The sequence below is a fragment of the Nicotiana tabacum genome, chromosome 3, assembly GCF_000715075.1.
Source record: "Nicotiana tabacum cultivar K326 chromosome 3, ASM71507v2, whole genome shotgun sequence".
NCBI classification, from domain to species: domain Eukaryota; kingdom Viridiplantae; phylum Streptophyta; class Magnoliopsida; order Solanales; family Solanaceae; genus Nicotiana; species Nicotiana tabacum.
In genome coordinates this window covers 188,253,467-188,271,746 of record NC_134082.1, presented here as the reverse complement: position 1 = coordinate 188,271,746, position 18,280 = coordinate 188,253,467, and the positions used below count along the sequence as shown (strand labels likewise).

Genomic DNA, 18,280 nt, shown 5'->3' with positions numbered 1-18,280 from the left:
TGCTGATCGACTAGTTTTACCGCAAATAAGCCTTTCCAAATTTAAGGGTAAAAAATAGGAAGAGCGCAACCACTCATCAAGCATTGCTATAGGATTTAATACGCGCGAGTGGAATATGATGTAGAGCATGATTTATGCAGCAATAAATAGCATGTAGTCAAGTATTTGTACGTAAGAAAATAATAAATGCAGTATTTAAATAATTGAAAGACAGTTACAGAAAAAGAAAACAAGGAGACAAGTCAATTTCAGTAATAAAGAAATCATAAATGCTTAAAAATAGACAGTTAAGTTCAAATAAGGGGAAAAGGGTATGTGGGATGGAGCATGCTTGGACTAATTCACAAAAGGCAAGTTCATTATGGTAAGAGCCTAAAGACATAGCAGAGTCACCATGTTGTCGCGCCCCCTTTTTCCCCTATGTGGAGAGAGAAGTGCGGGTTCCGACGTTCATGGAGGTAATAACTCATTTCCTTTTAGAAATTTGGGTTTTGAAGAGTCACACCTAACGGATTATGGTGCGTTAGAGCACCTAGAGCGATTAACTCTTAGACTAATTTGAAATACTAGAGATTTAGGGTAAGGGCTCGAAATAAACTTGAGGGGAAGGTGTTAGACATCCCTCTCGGTCCATAACGGTGGGTCTCGACCAAACTTGTACTTATGAATTAGTCATTTTAACAAGCAAATAGTTTAAATACATAATTGCAAATAAAGGCATATTTTGGACATTGTATGACTCAAGTAATGAGACAAAGGGAAAAGACTTGAGCAAGTTGCATATATAGAGAAAAGTAAAGTTTAAACATCAGGAATTGGGAAAGAGGGGTCCTAAGTTGGTTAGCCTACATGATCACCCCACGCAATGCTCGATAATCACTCCTCAATGAGGGGCTACACATGACATTAACGTGTAGTCATCATATCCTTACTACCCAATTCTCTCCCCTTAGTCATAGCCTAAAGCGCTCTAGCAACCTTGTAAATGTCTTATGCATGCACTACCCGTCTCTTCCTCGTGACCCTGGAAGTATTTAGGACCTCTACTTTTGGACAGTTCTAGACCTTCCTAAGATTTTAAAGGATAAAAAGTCTAGGCGTCAATCAAGAACAATTAGGACTGCATTTAAAGAGAACAAATTACAGGCTCACAGTCACCTCCACAAATATAACAAATAAATGCACGTCTTCAAACAACAGTCAAGTATTTAAGAGAAAATCCTAGAACATGATATCTAGGTGAGCATGGAATATACGACATGAATTAGGATCAAGTGTCAAGGGCCTATTAGCTTGCCTACTAATTTTATACCTGTTAAATATGCATAGTCTCAAATAACAAAGCACAATTTATAGTTGCAGAATTTAAATCGCCTTAGAGGTTTGCCTAAACGCATAACAGTGACGTCCTAAAAACATGGTATCTATATTGATTAGAAATGTAGTAAAACAGTGAACAGTTCTAAAACGGATAACTTGAGATCCTATAGACATGCTTTCTAGCGGTATTAATTAAGGCAGTATTTGAAAACTCATTTAGAGAAACGGACAGTTAATTAAACTAATTCAGAATGAACAAACATTAATTAAACTGATTTATTTAACTAAACTGATTTTAAGTTCTATAGGCATGATTTCTATTAGACCTGATTTTAAAACCTATAGGCATGACATCTAGTTATTAAAGCTGACTCTTGAACCTATAGACATGATATCTAAATATAAAAGCTGACTTTTAACCCTATATGCATGATTTCTATTATTAAAGCCATTTAAATCATATAGGCATGGTTTCTAATACTGTGAAAGTAAAACAAACATAGCAAATGCATTTTTTGAATTAACGCATCCCTATAGGTATGGTATCTAACCGATTTACCCAACATATATATAACTACCCACCCCTTTTTTACTAATCACCCCAATGTTGTCTACAATAATTATGACAGACCAATGAATCAAAATGCATAAATAAACAGTAGTTAATCTATATGGAGCCTGCAGTAGGCCCAAATGACTTCCAAGCCTCCAATAGCCTCAAATGCCAAAGTTCCATAGCCAATTTGGGGTCCAGATATGTCAGAGTTCCCTAAGGGTCTCAAGGATCCCGGGCAGTGCTCACACCTAGACCTTTTCTCAAATAATAACTGATTTAGGTGCAGTGTGGAAAGGCTAGCTCTGACATGCCATAGTTCAGAGAGATCTCAAGGATCTCAAGGCAGTACACATGTCAAAGGGGGCAGAACCTAGTATTCTAAAAGTAAAGTGAGAGTGCATAACAGTTGAAAGAGTTTAATAGAAAGGTATTAGGACTGAAAAGAACTTTTGAAAATCATTAGTACTGAAACAGTTTAAGGAGAGTACCAAAACAACAAACAATCAGTTGGTCATAAAACATCGAGATTCAGAAAAAATACTTAACAAACAGATCTCTCATGAGGATAAAGGGATTGGGGCACATAAGAGTCATATTGGAGTACATGGATAGGGATAGGGGAAGCATATAGTCACAAAACTACATAAAACACTTAGAGACTTAACAGACAAAACAAGGACAGTAAGTAGTTAAGAATAGGTCATAGTGGTGATACAGGAAGCATGACATATCTTGAAGCAGGAAAGAGTGCAGAATATAAAGCATACATTGAATAGGACAGAGTTTAGACATGCTAAGCAAAGAAATAAGCCGGAACACAAGTTAAATTCATAACTGATGAACTAGTGCAGGAATGAAACATATAGGGTTTGAATTTCAAAACTTAACTAGAGACATACCAGTTGAAGAAAATGGTGCAGAATACAAAGCAAATAAAGTTCCAATATCTAGCCTTGGCTTTCAGCCGGCTAGATCAGTGAGTATCGCAAGTAGTAGAAGAGAAAGAGAACTTTAGAGTGTAAGGAGTAGTGATTTTTAAACTAATGTTCGTTGTGTAAAAATTAAAATAAGTGGAGGTTTATATAGTAATCAAAAGCTTAACAAATAAGGTAAAAGATTAATTAAGTAGCAAATTAGGGAAGTCACATGTAAATCAGCAGGTCCTTCCCTTAATCAAGGGACAGTTAAATCAACTGTAACAACATACTAAGTATTTAAGGAAAAAATCAAGTAAGGTTTAGGTATAGAGTAGGTAATTAGGGGTAAATGAACAGAAGTTTTAATTAAGGAAACAAACTAGTAAGAATCGGCAAAATACAAACAAGGCAAGAAAAAAATAATTAAGGCAAACAATTCAATCAAATCGAGTAGAGAGGTAAGAATCGAAAGTTTAAGGGATAGTGTTCAAATCAAACCAAGAAACAAGGAATTCAGAATAATCAAAAAGAAAGCCATGAAAGAGTTAGCATGTTTAGCATATAAAATAAAGTAGAACATGGATAGTCAGGATTCCCCATAACTTTAACAAAACAAATAGTAGAACGACACAGATTCAAGGAGAATGTTACAGGTCTTAACATGAATAGTCAGGATGAACATAAGCATATAGAATCAGTGAAAGGGTCGAACTAAAAAATTCAGTAGAAGCATATTAGGACAAGAAAATCACGAGAAATCACAAGAACCCAAAGCAAGAGCACAATCAGATGTACCAATACTCAGAAACCAAACGAAGAACCCCAAAAATTAGGGTTTTCAGTACAAGCGAGATAAGGTTGTAGCAGACTTACAAAATCAGTCAAAAAAATAGATGAGAAGTAGAAGATTAAACACAAAAAGTCATCAAATAATTTGTAAAAAGAAATTCTGGAAACCCTAGTTTAGGAAAAGATGAAAATCACTTGAAAGTCATACGTTTCTTGTAAAGAATCTTAAGGTTGTTGTAAAACTCACATAAAACAAGCCCAAATTACTTCAGAACTGTATATATCTAAGAAGTTTAGAAAAAGAAATTAGGGTTTCGAAGAGAACAACATAGAGGTGAAAAAACATACTCAGAAAACCATAGATCATAGTCAATATAGGACAATCTTACTCGGAATCACACTGGAATGGCCTGAAACAGGCGAGAGAGGAATCATAGATGCAAGCCAACTAGCCCTGGTCCCTTGAGGGCCCTAGAGATGACAAGATTAACGTGAGGGAGGCCATTGGAGGCCTGAGAGGTGGTGAGAAGTCATCGGATATGGCCATGGACGAGGGTCAGTAAGGTTGTTAGGGTTAGGTTTTGAGAGCGTTTGAGAGCAGAAGGGGGTTTCAGGGCGGCGGGTAGTATAGAATGATAGGGTGTGTGGGGTCTTTTGAGTTTATTTTAGGAATGGTCGTTTGTGGTCATTGATCTCTATGATCAACGGCGAAGATGCACATGCTGTGCAATTAGGCGGTTACAACTGCCTTGTCCAAAGAGTTGCTAATAATGGGGCGAAGTCCATGCACGTTTTAGGCATGTATTTAGCATGACATGCACGTTTTTTTATCATGGGTGATCATAGCCTATCAGTTGGGGTGTCAACTGAAATATGAATACTGAAATGGGCTGACTACACTATAAATATGTGTGTTAGCAGCCCCTAAAACGGGCTAAGTACCTAGAGAGGGAAACTGAGCAAGATGTAGGCATAGGGTTGTCTATGTCAAGGCTTGAGCATGACAAATTATGTGACATTGCCTCGCTAAGAGTGAGCAGCACGAAATGCCTTAGGCAGGGGCTTTTATAGGGCAGTTTGTGCAAGAGTCGGCAATTTTATAAGTTGGTGTCTGCCAAGGTGACAACACCTTGCCAAACTCGAGAGTTTCCTTTGTAATTCATATATTATAAAAAGTTGGGAAAGAGTTCCTGTAAATCTGCTTATCCCTTTACTTATTTATGTTGCCTTGAAAATATTCTAAGTGTTAAACGTCGAAAGCGAAAGAAAATCGGAGTAAGGCTGAGCCAATTTGAGACTTGACTACCGCATAGCGGGCTGTTTTTCGGCGGAAAGAAAACGCCTATGTGACAGCATGTCAGTTTAGGTCCAACAACATATAGGAGTACTCTTTTTGTGATCTACCGCTAGTCTTAGATTGTTAGATTTTCCCCCCTTTTTTTGGGAATATTGTAATTTAACGTGTCATGAAATAAGATTACATCCAATTAAATAATTTTCGGAAAAATTACTACTGTATGTTTTAATTTTTAAAAGGAACTTCCAAAGACAATTAAAGTAACCAATAAATTAAGAATATGTAAGTGCCAATAAGGAATAAAAACAAAATGGAAGCATACTGTAAACAATTTAAATAGTTTTCCTTGTTAATACGTATTACGATTGATGTATGAGATTACTGAACTTGTGCCTTTCTTAGAAGGTGATAAATTATGTAATTGATGACACACTAGGATATCTTAGAGTAATTGATTTGGTTATTTTGTTGATCCTGTCTCTTGAATACACAAAAGCATGTGCTGTAAATTGCTCAATTTGGTTGAATAAAATTTATCTTTTTCGACCAAAGAAAAAAAACCGACAAGGAACGAAAATATGCAAAGTGAACAGAGCAATCATTTCCAATGAAATAACTTTGTTTAACCATATATTCACCCATCCCCTTTTCAGGTAAATTGTTCTTAGATTTTTCTCTAGCTTCGTCAAGCTCCATATAATTCCATAGAAATTATATTCTCCCTTAACGAATTATTTGGTTTGCGGCAAAATTATTCTGAAATTAATTATGATATTATAATCTTGAGATTAATAATCTCTTGGATTATTTAACATTATTGCTTTGTTTGGTTGATTAGATTGAAAATGGGATATACCATATAACGATCCAAAGCATATGTTTATAACTTTATCCCAGGGTAATTAATCCTGGCGTTATTTATCCCACCTAGGAGATCGGTTATGTAATTTCAATTTGGTATAATTTTATACTTGACTTAATTAATACCCTAAATCAAATATGGAATAAATTTAATCCCAATTTTATACCACCTTATTCCACATGACCCAAACGACCCCTTAACAGAGAGAATACCGTTTATTATCTGCACTATATTTGAGTGTCATTTAAGTGGCACGTGAAAAAGAAGTATCTGGAAACATAAAATATAATGCTAACCCATCAGTATTGAGTAACAAAGTCGTTGTAGTATAGTGGTGAGTATTCCCGCCTGTCACGCGGGTGACCCGGGTTCGATCCCCGGCAACGGCGTCTTTTAAATTTTTTCGCTCTGAAAATTTTGAATAAACAACAATCCGTATAAATCCTATTGCAACCAAACGACCCCCTTAGTGATTCCTTATCAAAGGCAAGGTTCCAGCCCCATGATTTCTGAATAACACCAAAATTTACGAAAGATAATGAGAAGATACTAACTTTTTCAGCAATTCCCAAATCATCTCTTCCAATTTCTCAATCAGAAACCTGCGACAATGTCTGAATCAGAAGAAGAAGAAGAAAAGGCGGATTTGCTTCACGTGAAACGTCGTAAAACTGAAAAAACAGATCGAATTAGCGCCTTGCCAGATTCTTTGATACTTCACATCCTCTCTTTCTTGCAGATGGATGAAGTTATACGAACTGGAGTTTTGTCAAAAAGGTGGCACCTCTTGTGGACTTCAGCACAAACCCTAATTTTCAGTTACTCAGGCCCACATGATCATGGTACCTACAGTAAGTTCGTTACTTTTATTGATGATACCCTACTTCGTTGCCAGCCTAGTAAATTGAACAAGTTTTCGGTCGATTTTATTTACAGCAGACGCTTTGTTCGACACGTTAATAAATGGATTACATTCGTCAAGAATAAATATGTGGAGGAACTGAATCTTCATCTAAGGTCACGAGATTTGAATGAGATTTACAATTTACCCGAGCTTATGTACTCCAATATGTGCTTACGAGACCTAAGTTTGCGCCATTGTAATCTTGTACCAAAAGGGGAGATTAATTGGCCTTCCCTTAGGATTTTAGAAATTGGATATGCTGAATTGAACCAGGATTTTATTAAAAAGATTTGTTCTGGATGTCCTGCTTTGGAGTCTCTGAAGTTTAGGAGTTGTTACGGGATTGGTTGTTTTAATATTGATTCCAAAAGTGTGAAAAAGTTGGCGATCAAAGGCTGTTGGGATGACGATGATGATGATAATGAAGAAGAAAAACAGCTGAGAATATATGCTAGGAATGTTACTTCACTGGAGATTAGCGGCCATTTTCATAAAAAGATACTTGTTCTTCTGGATGTAAAAGCTCTGGTCGATGCTAAGCTAAATGTTTATAGGAAGCCAGATGAGTACATACATAATTACGAGGGTGATTTTAAAACTGATCAGAATATGGTGAAAGATCTCCTTGTGTCGCTCCAGCACGTTGAGAAACTCTCCATCGGAACATGGTGTTTGCAGGTTTGAGCTATCTCTCCATACTTCATTTACTCGACAAAGTTTAGTATTCTTTATTTGCTGAAGAGTTTATAATTCTATGCACTGAAATATTTACACAATCATGTAACTTATAAGATAATTACCAGTAAATTTCTACGATAAGAGTAACCTGATAAAAATGGTCACTAACATGCTACTGCAGATTAAGCTACACGAATAGTATAGACATTATATACACTTAAATCCCTTGCTATGGTAGTACTACCATTTATATGGAAAATTGGAAATTTTTTTACTGCACAATGCAAAGTGTTTGAAGTAGCATATGTTAACAAAGCAATAGCTTTATGTTAGTGTTACTACTCTTCCATTGATTCAGAAGCATTATTCTCTATCTGTACCTTTATATTTATGGATCTCTGCAGTTATGCAGCGCCAGCTTTCAAACATATATTCTGATCTTCAAACAGCTCCTCGATTGTTCTTACCTTAAACCTGCTTGAATAATTTGAATTTCTTTCAAATTTCACAAAGTTAAAAACTTTGAGAAAGAAAGAGAGATAAAGGAAAAAGGAAAACAAAAGAAAGAGGGAGACACTTTAATTTCTTTGCAACCATGGTGGTTTTGCGGATTTAAAATAGGTACCAGAATGGATCCAACAGTATTATACTAGGGTGTTCTTTAGATCTTGGATTGTTTTAGCTGTAAGTTAAACGTATAACCCAATCTTCTGATAATTAATGGCCTAGGTCCTTACGACTTTGGAGATGAGAACCTTGCCATGCCCCAGGATGAGATGCAAATACTTGACCTTAAACACTCATATGAAGAAATGGGAGCTTCCTGGGATAACAATCCTTCTACAAAGCTGTCCTCAGGTTGAGACCTTGAACATAGACATGACATCCCGCTTCGAAGAGGTATGCAAATTCCCTCCTTCTACTACTTTGTTATTCTTCTTATCTTCTCACAAGATCATCTAAACAGAGGCAAACCCAGGTTCTAGAGTTAATGAGTTCAAAATGATCAGTGTGATCTTATTATAGTTTGAGTTGAAAGCAACGAGTTCAGTCAAATCAGCCCTAAATCTGTCTCTGCCTTATATTTTGGACTGATCCTTGTTTAACCAAATAACTTTGGAACGTTATGTTGCAGTATTATTTTGGGTCGTATTTTAAGAAATCTAACGACTTTAGTGGAGGAAATTACTGGATATCAAGGCCTTGTTGGGTGCTGTATCTCAAGACTTTAAGGATTTACGGCTTCTGGGGTGGGAATGAATACATCCTTTCATTTCTGGAAGTTGTGCTAAAGAATGCAATGGTGCTTGAGAAAATCTTCATTGGCTCCTCTAAAAATGAACCATGGATTCCTACAGATGTGGACTACAGAAGAGTTGCAAATAAGATGCTAAGCTTTCCGAGATCATCAAAGGATGCTGTTATTCTGTTCTCTGGTTGAGAATTAAACTATGTCTAGATGTTTAATTAAAAAAATGTGCTTCTGAAATGTTTAGATGTTTTTAAGTTAAGCTCGATGCTTGTCTAAAACATTTTTTTCTTTTGATTCAGTAGACAATTTTTCTCTCTGTGAATTTATATCTTATTCCTTGCAAATGAGGGCTTCCCTCAGCCCTGTTGGCAGTTGATAATTTAAGGGTTCTTCGTTTATCTTAGATTAAACGGTTGAGATAGCTATCCTTTTTTTTTTCCCTTTATTAGCGTTTGATATGTTTGTGTTGTAAATCTTTGCATTTGTTATTCAGGGAGCAGAAGGTAGGAAAGTTTTGTTCTTTTATTAATTTACATGCCCTTTCCTTAGCAAATCCATCACTATGTGAAGATTTAAAGAGAATATAAAACTTGAGAAAGTCTTTCATGAAATGGCCTGAGACAATTGATTTTCCATGTTCGTAGTAATAGTAATTGAACTCCACAAACTCTGCAACTAAATGTTGAATTGATATGGAATAGTACCTGTGATGTAGTTTTCCAAGTAGTTGCCCATTATGAAATTCTTAACTGATCTTGTGTATAGAATTCAAACTTTACATATATGCACCCCAATGGATGTCTCATAATAGTACAGTGTTTTACTTGAAAAAATTGACTAAAACTTGATTAACAAGTAATGTTTTGGTAATAAATAATTATGGAGGTACTATTCTGTTTTGCATCTGATTTTTGGTGCTTTCGTACTCGTTTGCACAATGGCAATATGAAGATAAAGAGTTATTTCAAGGAAGGAAATAGAAATAGTAAAGAAACTTAGTAGCATTTGGTGTTTGTACCAACAAACTAGATTGATTTAACTTTAGAAAAGATCACTAGTTACAAATTTGAGCTAATAGTTAATTAGTAACAGTTAAGTGAAACTCTTTTCATGTATCAAACACTTGCTTTGTATTTATTGATTTAATGCAAACTTATAATTAAAAAAAGTAATCGGATAAAACAAAATAAGTATATGTGGATCGAGGAAGGGACGTTGTTCAACTCAAAGTCAATGGAGCGAGTTATAACTTAGTTAAGTCATACATATAAATTTATGTTTATATCCTCCTCTCTCCCTTGCTCATCTTGTAAATCGTTTTAGATTTTTCTCCAGTTGCGAGATTCCATAGTTGGTTAGCATATAAATAACTAGATATTATATGCAATGACAGAAGGAGAGTTAGTGAATAAATAACATATTATCTAAACAGCATACAGCCAAGTCGTTTTAGATTTATATAAATAACGGCGTCTACTACTTTTTGTGGCCAACTATTTTTGTTCACAATATTTGGACTTTTTAACCAAGATCGCAAGGGACCTCCTGAGTGTATCACTTTGACCATTGTGTAGCCAACAGTGCCTGAATAGATGCCACTTGTCTTTTCCAGACTCATAAATCCGTTAACTTGTAACTCATTTCAATGGGAATTTTCAGAGGAACAATGATTTGTGATATCAGATCTGCATTTTTTCATTGATTGTGTGACAATGATAATTTTCTATGTTTGTTTCTGTACATGTATTCCCATCTCCCCCTAATACACATACTAAAAAGCAAAACATGTCATCCCTTTTCCCCTTGAACTAGTAAGAAAATTAATTTGAGGTATGAAGAATAAACGAGTGGAGCAGATGATGTGACATCTACTTTGACAAAGCAGATGATTCTAGGAGCTAAAAGATCAAATATACGCCTTCAAAAGAAAAGGCTGAAAGCTATAAGACACTAACTTTTTCATCTTCCACACCATATCTTTGTACCCTTCCCCCTTTCAGGGTGTCCAAGTTGCTTCATTGTTGCTTTTACCTCCCGCAGTTTACTTTTGTAATCCTTCTTCCATGCTTCAAATCTAACTTTCAGCTTTTGAAGCTCATCGTTAGGCCTGAGGGTGGACGTTTCCTGCCCTGATTTACATTGATCATGGACAAAATTTTGAAAATGATTGACCATATCCATCACATGGTGGTTATTAAGCTGGTTCTCGGAGTTTATTCTCCCATTTTGTTGTGATTGTGAATCATGTACCTCATTGGAAAGATTCAGTGCACTACTTTGAAGGCTCGTCGTTCTTGGGAATCCATCATCCTCGTCTTGATCTTGATGCATCAGTAGTCTTAGTTCTCCCTTAGTTTTTTCACCGCTGTGTGTTTTCCTTTCTGCAGCCAGACTTGTCTGCAAGATTAGGAATTATCGCTTGGTTACAGAAATAATAACAAAATGATAAGTTTCTTGCTTTCCGAATCCTGAACAGATACAAGATTGGATGAAGATAAGCAAATAAACAACATCTTTCCGTTTACTGTTAAGGTCATTGATGTTCAATAAGAAAGTACTAGAATATGTATCTTTGGCAATTCATGAGGTGATCTCCATACAAAATGTCATAGCTCGAAAGAAATTCAGATATCAAAAACTGAACAACATTTGCTTTTACATGAAGACACAGAATGCTCACTTGTACAGACGTTAACTGATCTTGCCACATCTTCTCCATAGCTTTCATCTTTGATTCATACTGATTCCACTTTTTCTCATAATGCTGAATATGTAGCCTCAAAGCTGCATTTTCCTCTTTCTTTCTCTCCAGAGCTGCCTCTGTCCTCAGAATATGCCTCTGAAGATCAAGTAGAACTGAACGCGGTACCTGAAGGGAGTCCAAGCAACCAAACTGGTTAAGATATGTTCTTGTTGATGTTTTTACAACACTCAGAAACCTACTTTTTAAGAAGTAAACCACACCTTAGTTTCTTGCTCCTTCTCGGCATGGTCATTCTTTTTTCTAATGTTCTGATCACATGTTGGTTTCCCATTACCTAAGAGATTGAACTGTTTGCGAGTCAACCAACCTCGAACAACTGCAGAATGCATAGAGAAGCTGAGGACTATCTTCTAAAACAATATATTCAAATCTTTGGATTAAGGATTCTACAATCTATACCAGATTGCAAACGTGTGGCTGCAGTAAGCTGCCGTTCTATTCTTCTATGACGGTGTTCCTTTATGTGTTTCTGTATAATGATAATTGCCGTCAACCTCCTAGTAAGATCCTGATGATACTTTCTTGCAATTTCACCACGCACAACTGCAAGAATGAATGACTATGGTTGAGCTACAATCATCAAAATTTCAAAGGAAAATGAAATACATGAAGCTCTTTGCCCTTGAGGATCAGGTATTTTTTTAGTACTTCTTCTTTATTCAAGTCTGGAATAAGTATTATAGCATATGAATTTTTGAGAAAAATTGGATAATGTGGATTACATTGTTGTAGTGCTACTACTCCAATTTTAATCTGATGATAGTACCGGCGGGCTTGGTAGCCGCGAAAGCATCTCTGAATTCCCACTACTGCACTGAGTTCAGCTCCTTCTCTCAGATCAACGACTAAACAAAACTGTGGAAGAAACCACAAGAATTTCAGCAATTTTTGAAACTGGCAACAGTTGAAATTATATGAGAAATATGACTATGACTCAGTTTTACCAAGTCTCCTGTTAAATATGAATAAAATGCAATCTGAATACACTAATGCATCCTCCTTTATACATCCTGACATCTAAAGAAAATACACCTTAGCAAATAAACGGATGACTGCATTCATTTAAATAAGTTAAGAACTAATCACATCTGCCAACCAATGAAGACAAAATTTGCATTAGGAGAAGATGTAATGTTTTACTTCTCCCAAGAGTCATTTGCCTGCTATAACTTAATGTAGGAAACTGGCACTCACAGAGTCAGAGTACAGTTTATTAATCTTTAATAATATTATCAACACATAGGTGATAATTGTTCTTGAGCCGAGAGTCTATCGGAAACAACCTCTCTACCTTCGTAAGGTAGGGGTAAGGTTTGCGTACACACTCCCTCCCCAGACTCCACTGTGTGGGATTGCACTGGGTTTGTTATTGTTGTTGTTGTTGTTGTTACATAGGTGATAATTAATTATAATTGTTTCTGAAGGAATTAGTAGAAAAAGGAAAGGAATGGAAATAAACATAATGTATTTATGCACCCATGGGTGTGGCATAACGGTCAATGAAACTGCAACAAAAACTATCACAGACTAGGATTTTGAATACCAGTAGCGGCAAAAACTTCCATGTTTAAGCAGAGTTACCTAATAGTGTGATGATGGAAGGTAGCAGGTATCCAATGCAACAGTCGAGGTATGCGCAAGGTGGCTCAGACTGTTTTAACAAAAGTAATCTACTTCATACTTTGAAAACAAGATTCAAGTTGCCCCTAATTTTCCCTCAAAACACATAAGAAGCTTTAATTCATTTCCATTTACCTTATCTGTCATGGCTACAGAATCCCTCTCTGCTGAATCCCATTGATGAACTGGTTGATCAAGAAATACATCTTCCTTTGTTCTTGTGCTCTCAAACAAACCACACTTAACCTGTGAATATCCATCTTCTTCATCTCTATTCTTTTCTTTACCAAACTCTGGCAATTTCCTTCTTCCCTTAGGCAACCTAGCCTTTGTGATTGGCCTAACAGGCAAAGGTGGTGGCAAATCATTTGTATTTTCCTCTGGTTGTTGAAGTTCCTCAAGCATAAGCTCTAGAGTACTAAGACTTCCCATATTCTGATAAGTTGTCACAATCACTGAAGACATAACTTACAGTTCTAATTACACATAAGACACAAACAAACAAATATGTACAACATATCCAAGAACTGGGAGTTTGAGTCTTAAGGATTTGAAAAAGCTGCAGTTTGGCTTACTTGAGATGCCCAAAATCTAAGCATGTTTGATTCTATGGCAGGAATAATAAGGAATTGCATGTGTATATTGTCAGAAAGCTTTGCTTTTTTTCAGCTTTTGCTTTGTTTGAAAGAAGTCTTGAGGTTTATGTAGGTCCAGTTTTTTTTATCATAGCAGAGGACCATTAAATTAAATATGTAAATAAAAAAGAATTTTTGTAGCAATTTTTGGAAGACAAAATGGATATTTTAAACCGATTGAGGCCAGTGGACTCATTGGGTTGCTGGATGATGAAGAAATGGAAACAAGAATGGTTGGTATTATTACTTCTAGGGGACATCCCCTATAGATTTTATAATTATTATTTTCCTAATTTAAAATAATGAATCCAATGTAGAATTTAATATTTTCTATTTTTCTTCTAAGAATTGTCCCTTATAATTGTCGTGTTGTGAACTATAACTTAGAGCCCGTTTGGATATAAGAAGTTTTCATTTTTTTTTCGAAATCAATGTTTGGCCAAAAAAAATTCACTTTTTTAAGTTGAAGATGAATTTTGGAATTTTCGAAAATTTGAAAAACTTCAACAAAAAAAATTGTTTTTCAAAATTTTCACTCAGATCACTCACAAAAATTCAAAAACAACCCAAATTTTATTTATGTCCAAATACAACTTTAATTTTCAAATACAATTATTACTTGAAAAAAAATCACTTTTTTTTGGAATTTTACAATTCCTATGTCCAAACGTCCACTTAGAAGAGCTGGTTTTATTGCTCAGTTTAAGTAACCTAAATTGACTTCAAAGTAATATTTGGCATCAACATCCAAAACTTAGAAAACAATATTAAGCAATTAATCAAATTCTATACTAAATTTAGCTTAGGATTTTAATTTGAACCTCTTTTTTCGTATCATGCCATATTTGTACTTGAACAATTAAAGTACCACCTCATTTGAAGTGAAGAATTAATGCAAAAACTTTCAACTTAAAACCAAAAAAAAAAAAAAAAGAATTTCTATAGTGGATGTCTGAATGACACGTCGCAGAACTACTTGAATTGGGTTAGTTGAAAGCTTAGATTTTCAAAATCAATATTGCACTTTATGTTTTATTTTTTATTTTTCTAAAAATCTTAGCAAGATCTCAATTGGATGTAACTGTTCAACTCTTGCAAACTATGATTATGATTAAACAAGATTTCATTGACCTAATCTTTTTTGGGACTATATCGATCCAGTGAATTTAGTGAAGTAGTATAATTTAGGTGATTAGATCCAATGCATGGTTAAGCTGATAAAATTATTGGGATATGAAAAAACTAGTACTACTAAAGTTTTTCCATGAATTGACTATTGAGTTGCATGCATTATGCTACGTCATAATAAGAGTTTGAAAGAGAAGGTGGGGGAAATGATTAAGGGTTATGATCAATGTTGCCTCGAGCGCCTGAAATGTGTTAATAAAAATTGAATAAGTAGCTAACTTTGGGACTTGGATATCATTGATTTTTAAGCCTTGGTTTCATATGACGAGACACAAAAGCCAATTGGTTAAAGTGATTCATGGAAAGATGTACCCTACAAATAAAATACCTCTAATTCTAATTTGCTTAAACATTTTCATAGGCCAAAAAAGTGGGATAGTTCAGTGTCAATGAATCAACTATAATTGTAGGACATGACACTGAAAATATGAGGGTTTATCATTTAGTAAAGATAAAATATGTTAGGTGGTTTAGTGGACGTGATTATTCGTATACCTATAATAATAGGATAAAGTAGTTAAAATATGCACAAACTAACATAAACATCACCGTTATTAATACAAAACTTTGTATTAATGAGTTCAAATCCTAAAACATTCCTACTCACAAGCCAAATCTTTTAAGTTGGACTTTTTAAGTTTCTTTTATAATTATATATATCTATACTATATTAAAAACACCAAGACCCTTAGTGAAATGTCGTTCGCCTTTTTTTCCCTTTAAATTTAATTTCACATTAGACAAAATAGTCATTTAATTATTTTTCTAATATTTAAAACTTTAAAATAAAATTAAATAACTTTCTTATTAAATCTTTCCTTATTTGAACTACGTAAGGATTCCTAATTTTTAGGTTTTAAAATTCATTAAGATTTTTTGAACTTATATAACTTCTTTCCTTATTTGAACTATGTAATATAATTATAATTCCTTCCATGTTATTTTTCCTAATATTTAGGACCTTGCAAATTTGAAAACTACCCCTTGACGTGGCATTGAATTCTACAATAATTTGATTCTTAAGGAATGTGAATTTTTAAAGCCCATGTATTAACTTTCAGGATAAATTTTGAAAACTATGCGTGCAACTATAAGAAAATGGCATTCTTTTTAAAATTTCGAAAGTCTAATAAGGGTTTTTTTAAGCCCACGAATTATGAAAACGAGTAAAAGTAAATTACATGTTAACTCCATCAAAGATAGACAGGTGACTTTTAGTTCATAAACATGTTACTTTTTCACCTTTTTTCCTTATTTTTTGATTTTTATTTAATATATATTGACAAGAATGATATCTCCTACTAATTATGGATGAATTTTTCGGGTTAATTTCTATTATAACAACTAAAATTTATTTTAGTTAACTTATTAAGAAACAAACTATTAAAATTTATGACACACAAAAATTAAATAGTTAATGTTACTCAAACCATTACTAGGATATGATATATAGAATATTGAATTCATGATATTTACAATTTCTCAGAATTATAAAATACTCATATGCTTACTGTCATGTTTTATTAGAATATCGAAATCACGTTAAATTTCTCTCAACATTATGCATTTTTCTTAATCTTTGCAATTACTTCTTTTAAATACTTTTGATTATAATTGTTTAATTACTCAAATTAAGATGAAAATTCAAACGTTTGACTTTCACATTGGAAAATCTAATGAAAAGTAGATGAGATAGTATTTCTGCTTTGACTTGATTATTCTAAAAACACACACAAAAGTGAAGTAACGATCAGTTATTTTACCTTTTGAAAATAGACTTTCCATTGGATAAAAATATAGTTAAATACTTAAAATTTTAGAATGAATTAATATTAAAAATTGAATCAATAAAAACAATTGTTTTCCTTAATGTTGAGAACAAGAATATTTTCTCATTGAAATGACTAATTAGCAAAAGACTATAATTCAATGTTTGTTCCTTTAATGTATTTCCAGGACATGTTCGAGACAATATAGGGAATATGCACAAAGAAACAATTGTCTATAAAAAACTATTAAGTGAAGTAATATTAAAAAAAAAATCTGATTAATTTAATTTATTATTCATATGTGTAAGCTTATATCAAATCACCTTGAATTGAACTAATATAATTCACTAAAACTAGACCATAACTATTTGTCACATGTAAGTTATATTTTGTATCTTTTACTGTCATAATATAACTTATGAAATTAAAATTATAAAATTATAAAATTGAACTAAGTGTTAAGTTGAATTAACTGATTGAGTTGATTGGGTATTTTTACCAGGCGAGTTTCTTCCTTCATTGAGTAATTAGCTAAATAAGATCAATAGCTAAGCTTGTTTTGTAATATTTTCACGTAGTAATTAATAAAAATTAAATAAGATCAACAATCATCATTTTCAAAAACTTATACCTTCCTTTTTTCCTTTTCGTTTATAATTCAAATGAATGTCAATATAAAATATGCATATTTCTTTTAAAATTTTATACTCATTGAGACAGAATACACGCGCAACGCGCGTATCACTATATTAAAATCACGAAGGCTCTTAGCGAAATATCGTTCGCCTTTTTTACCCTTTAAGATAGAAGTCTACATTAGACAAAATAGTAATTTAAGTTATTTTCTTAATTTGTAGGATTTTAAAATTACTTTTTGAATAGCTTGATTTTCATAAATTGTAAAAATTCTAAAGTGACTTCCGTAAAAGATAAATTGAAACTTACATGTGAAAAGAGGAAAACACCGTCAAACACCTCCAAAAATGCATGAACAATTGCTCTAGGCATTAATGAATGATAGACAAATAAACACTCTCCTAAAAAGAAAAGTTTATTTAGAGTTAATGTATGGAATATAACTTAGATCAAGATGAGTAACTCTGCTCATAACAAACCATGTAAAATAAGTTGATCTGTCAATCTACTTGCAATTACAAATGCACTAAATTTCAAGAAAATCGACTTTTTAATTTTTGTAAATTTGATTTTACATTTGACAAAAATATTAGTTTATTATTTTTCTTATATTTAAAATGTTGAAATAATAACATTTAGCTTAAGAAATTATTTTTTATTTAGATTATACTTAAGAATTCCTAACGTTTATGACTAAATCACTTAAATTTTATTTTTATAAATTCTTTTCTCATTAAGCACTTTAAAAATAAAATTCTTATTAGCTAAAATTATAATTTGCTTATTAAATTTTTTCTTATTTGAACGAATATGTAGGATCTCCTAACGTTTAATGAATTAAAATTAATTAATATTTCATCTTACGTAAATTTTCTTATTTGAACACATTGAAAATAAAAATTTTAATTAATATTTAAAATTTGAGATGATTTAAAACTAAAAGTTCCAAAATAATATATATTTATTTATTTATAGTATTATAAAAGTATAAAACTCAAGTACAAAATATTTATGGACAAAATGTGAGTGAAATCAATCCAAGAAAAGGACAAAGAATAAAGTAAAGAGCATAGAACCCTTTTAAACTCTTAAT

The 18,280-nt window shown here is 33.3% G+C and overlaps 2 protein-coding genes and 1 non-coding gene across 3 annotated transcripts; 2 read left to right on the top strand and 1 right to left on the bottom strand.

Annotated features, from left to right (window-relative positions):
• Nucleotides 1–6,058: 6,058 nt before the first annotated feature.
• Nucleotides 6,059–6,130, top strand: TRNAD-GUC (transfer RNA aspartic acid (anticodon GUC)). The gene has a single exon. It is a non-coding gene; the product is annotated as a tRNA-Asp (tRNA).
• A 53-nt stretch (nt 6,131–6,183) lies between these two features.
• LOC107774531 (F-box protein At5g03100-like) lies at nt 6,184–8,951 on the top strand. Its single transcript, XM_016594083.2, has 3 exons — nt 6,184–7,323; nt 8,053–8,223; nt 8,459–8,951. The coding sequence occupies exons 1-3, from the start codon at nt 6,352–6,354 to the stop codon at nt 8,762–8,764; spliced, it is 1,449 nt and encodes a 482-aa protein (XP_016449569.1). The 5' UTR covers nt 6,184–6,351; the 3' UTR covers nt 8,765–8,951.
• Nucleotides 8,952–10,248: 1,297 nt separating this feature from the next.
• On the bottom strand, nt 10,249–13,572 carry LOC107774530 (myosin-3-like). Its single transcript, XM_016594082.2, has 6 exons — nt 13,095–13,572; nt 12,062–12,194; nt 11,739–11,882; nt 11,540–11,655; nt 11,256–11,444; nt 10,249–10,972 (listed from the first exon to the last, which is right to left on the bottom strand). Exons 1-6 carry the CDS (start codon nt 13,422–13,424, stop codon nt 10,535–10,537), a joined length of 1,350 nt encoding a protein of 449 aa, XP_016449568.1. The 5' UTR covers nt 13,425–13,572; the 3' UTR covers nt 10,249–10,534.
• Nucleotides 13,573–18,280: the final 4,708 nt, after the last annotated feature.

Bases quoted from the DNA above. Each gene is read 5' to 3' on its own strand.
- LOC107774530 (XM_016594082.2), bottom strand. From the start codon at position 13,424: ATGTCTTCAGTGATTGTGACAACTTATCAGAATATGGGAAGTCTTAGT. The intron at 11,656-11,738 runs GTATAGATTGTA...TGCATTCTGCAG, and splicing joins AGCCACACGTTTGCAATCTG to TTGTTCGAGGTTGGTTGACT. The intron at 11,445-11,539 runs GTGTGGTTTACT...GACTCCCTTCAG, and splicing joins AGAAGGAGCAAGAAACTAAG to GTACCGCGTTCAGTTCTACT.
- LOC107774531 (XM_016594083.2), top strand. From the start codon at position 6,352: ATGTCTGAATCAGAAGAAGAAGAAGAAAAGGCGGATTTGCTTCACGTG. The intron at 7,324-8,052 runs GTTTGAGCTATC...TTAATGGCCTAG, and splicing joins TCGGAACATGGTGTTTGCAG to GTCCTTACGACTTTGGAGAT. The intron at 8,224-8,458 runs GTATGCAAATTC...GTTATGTTGCAG, and splicing joins TGACATCCCGCTTCGAAGAG to TATTATTTTGGGTCGTATTT.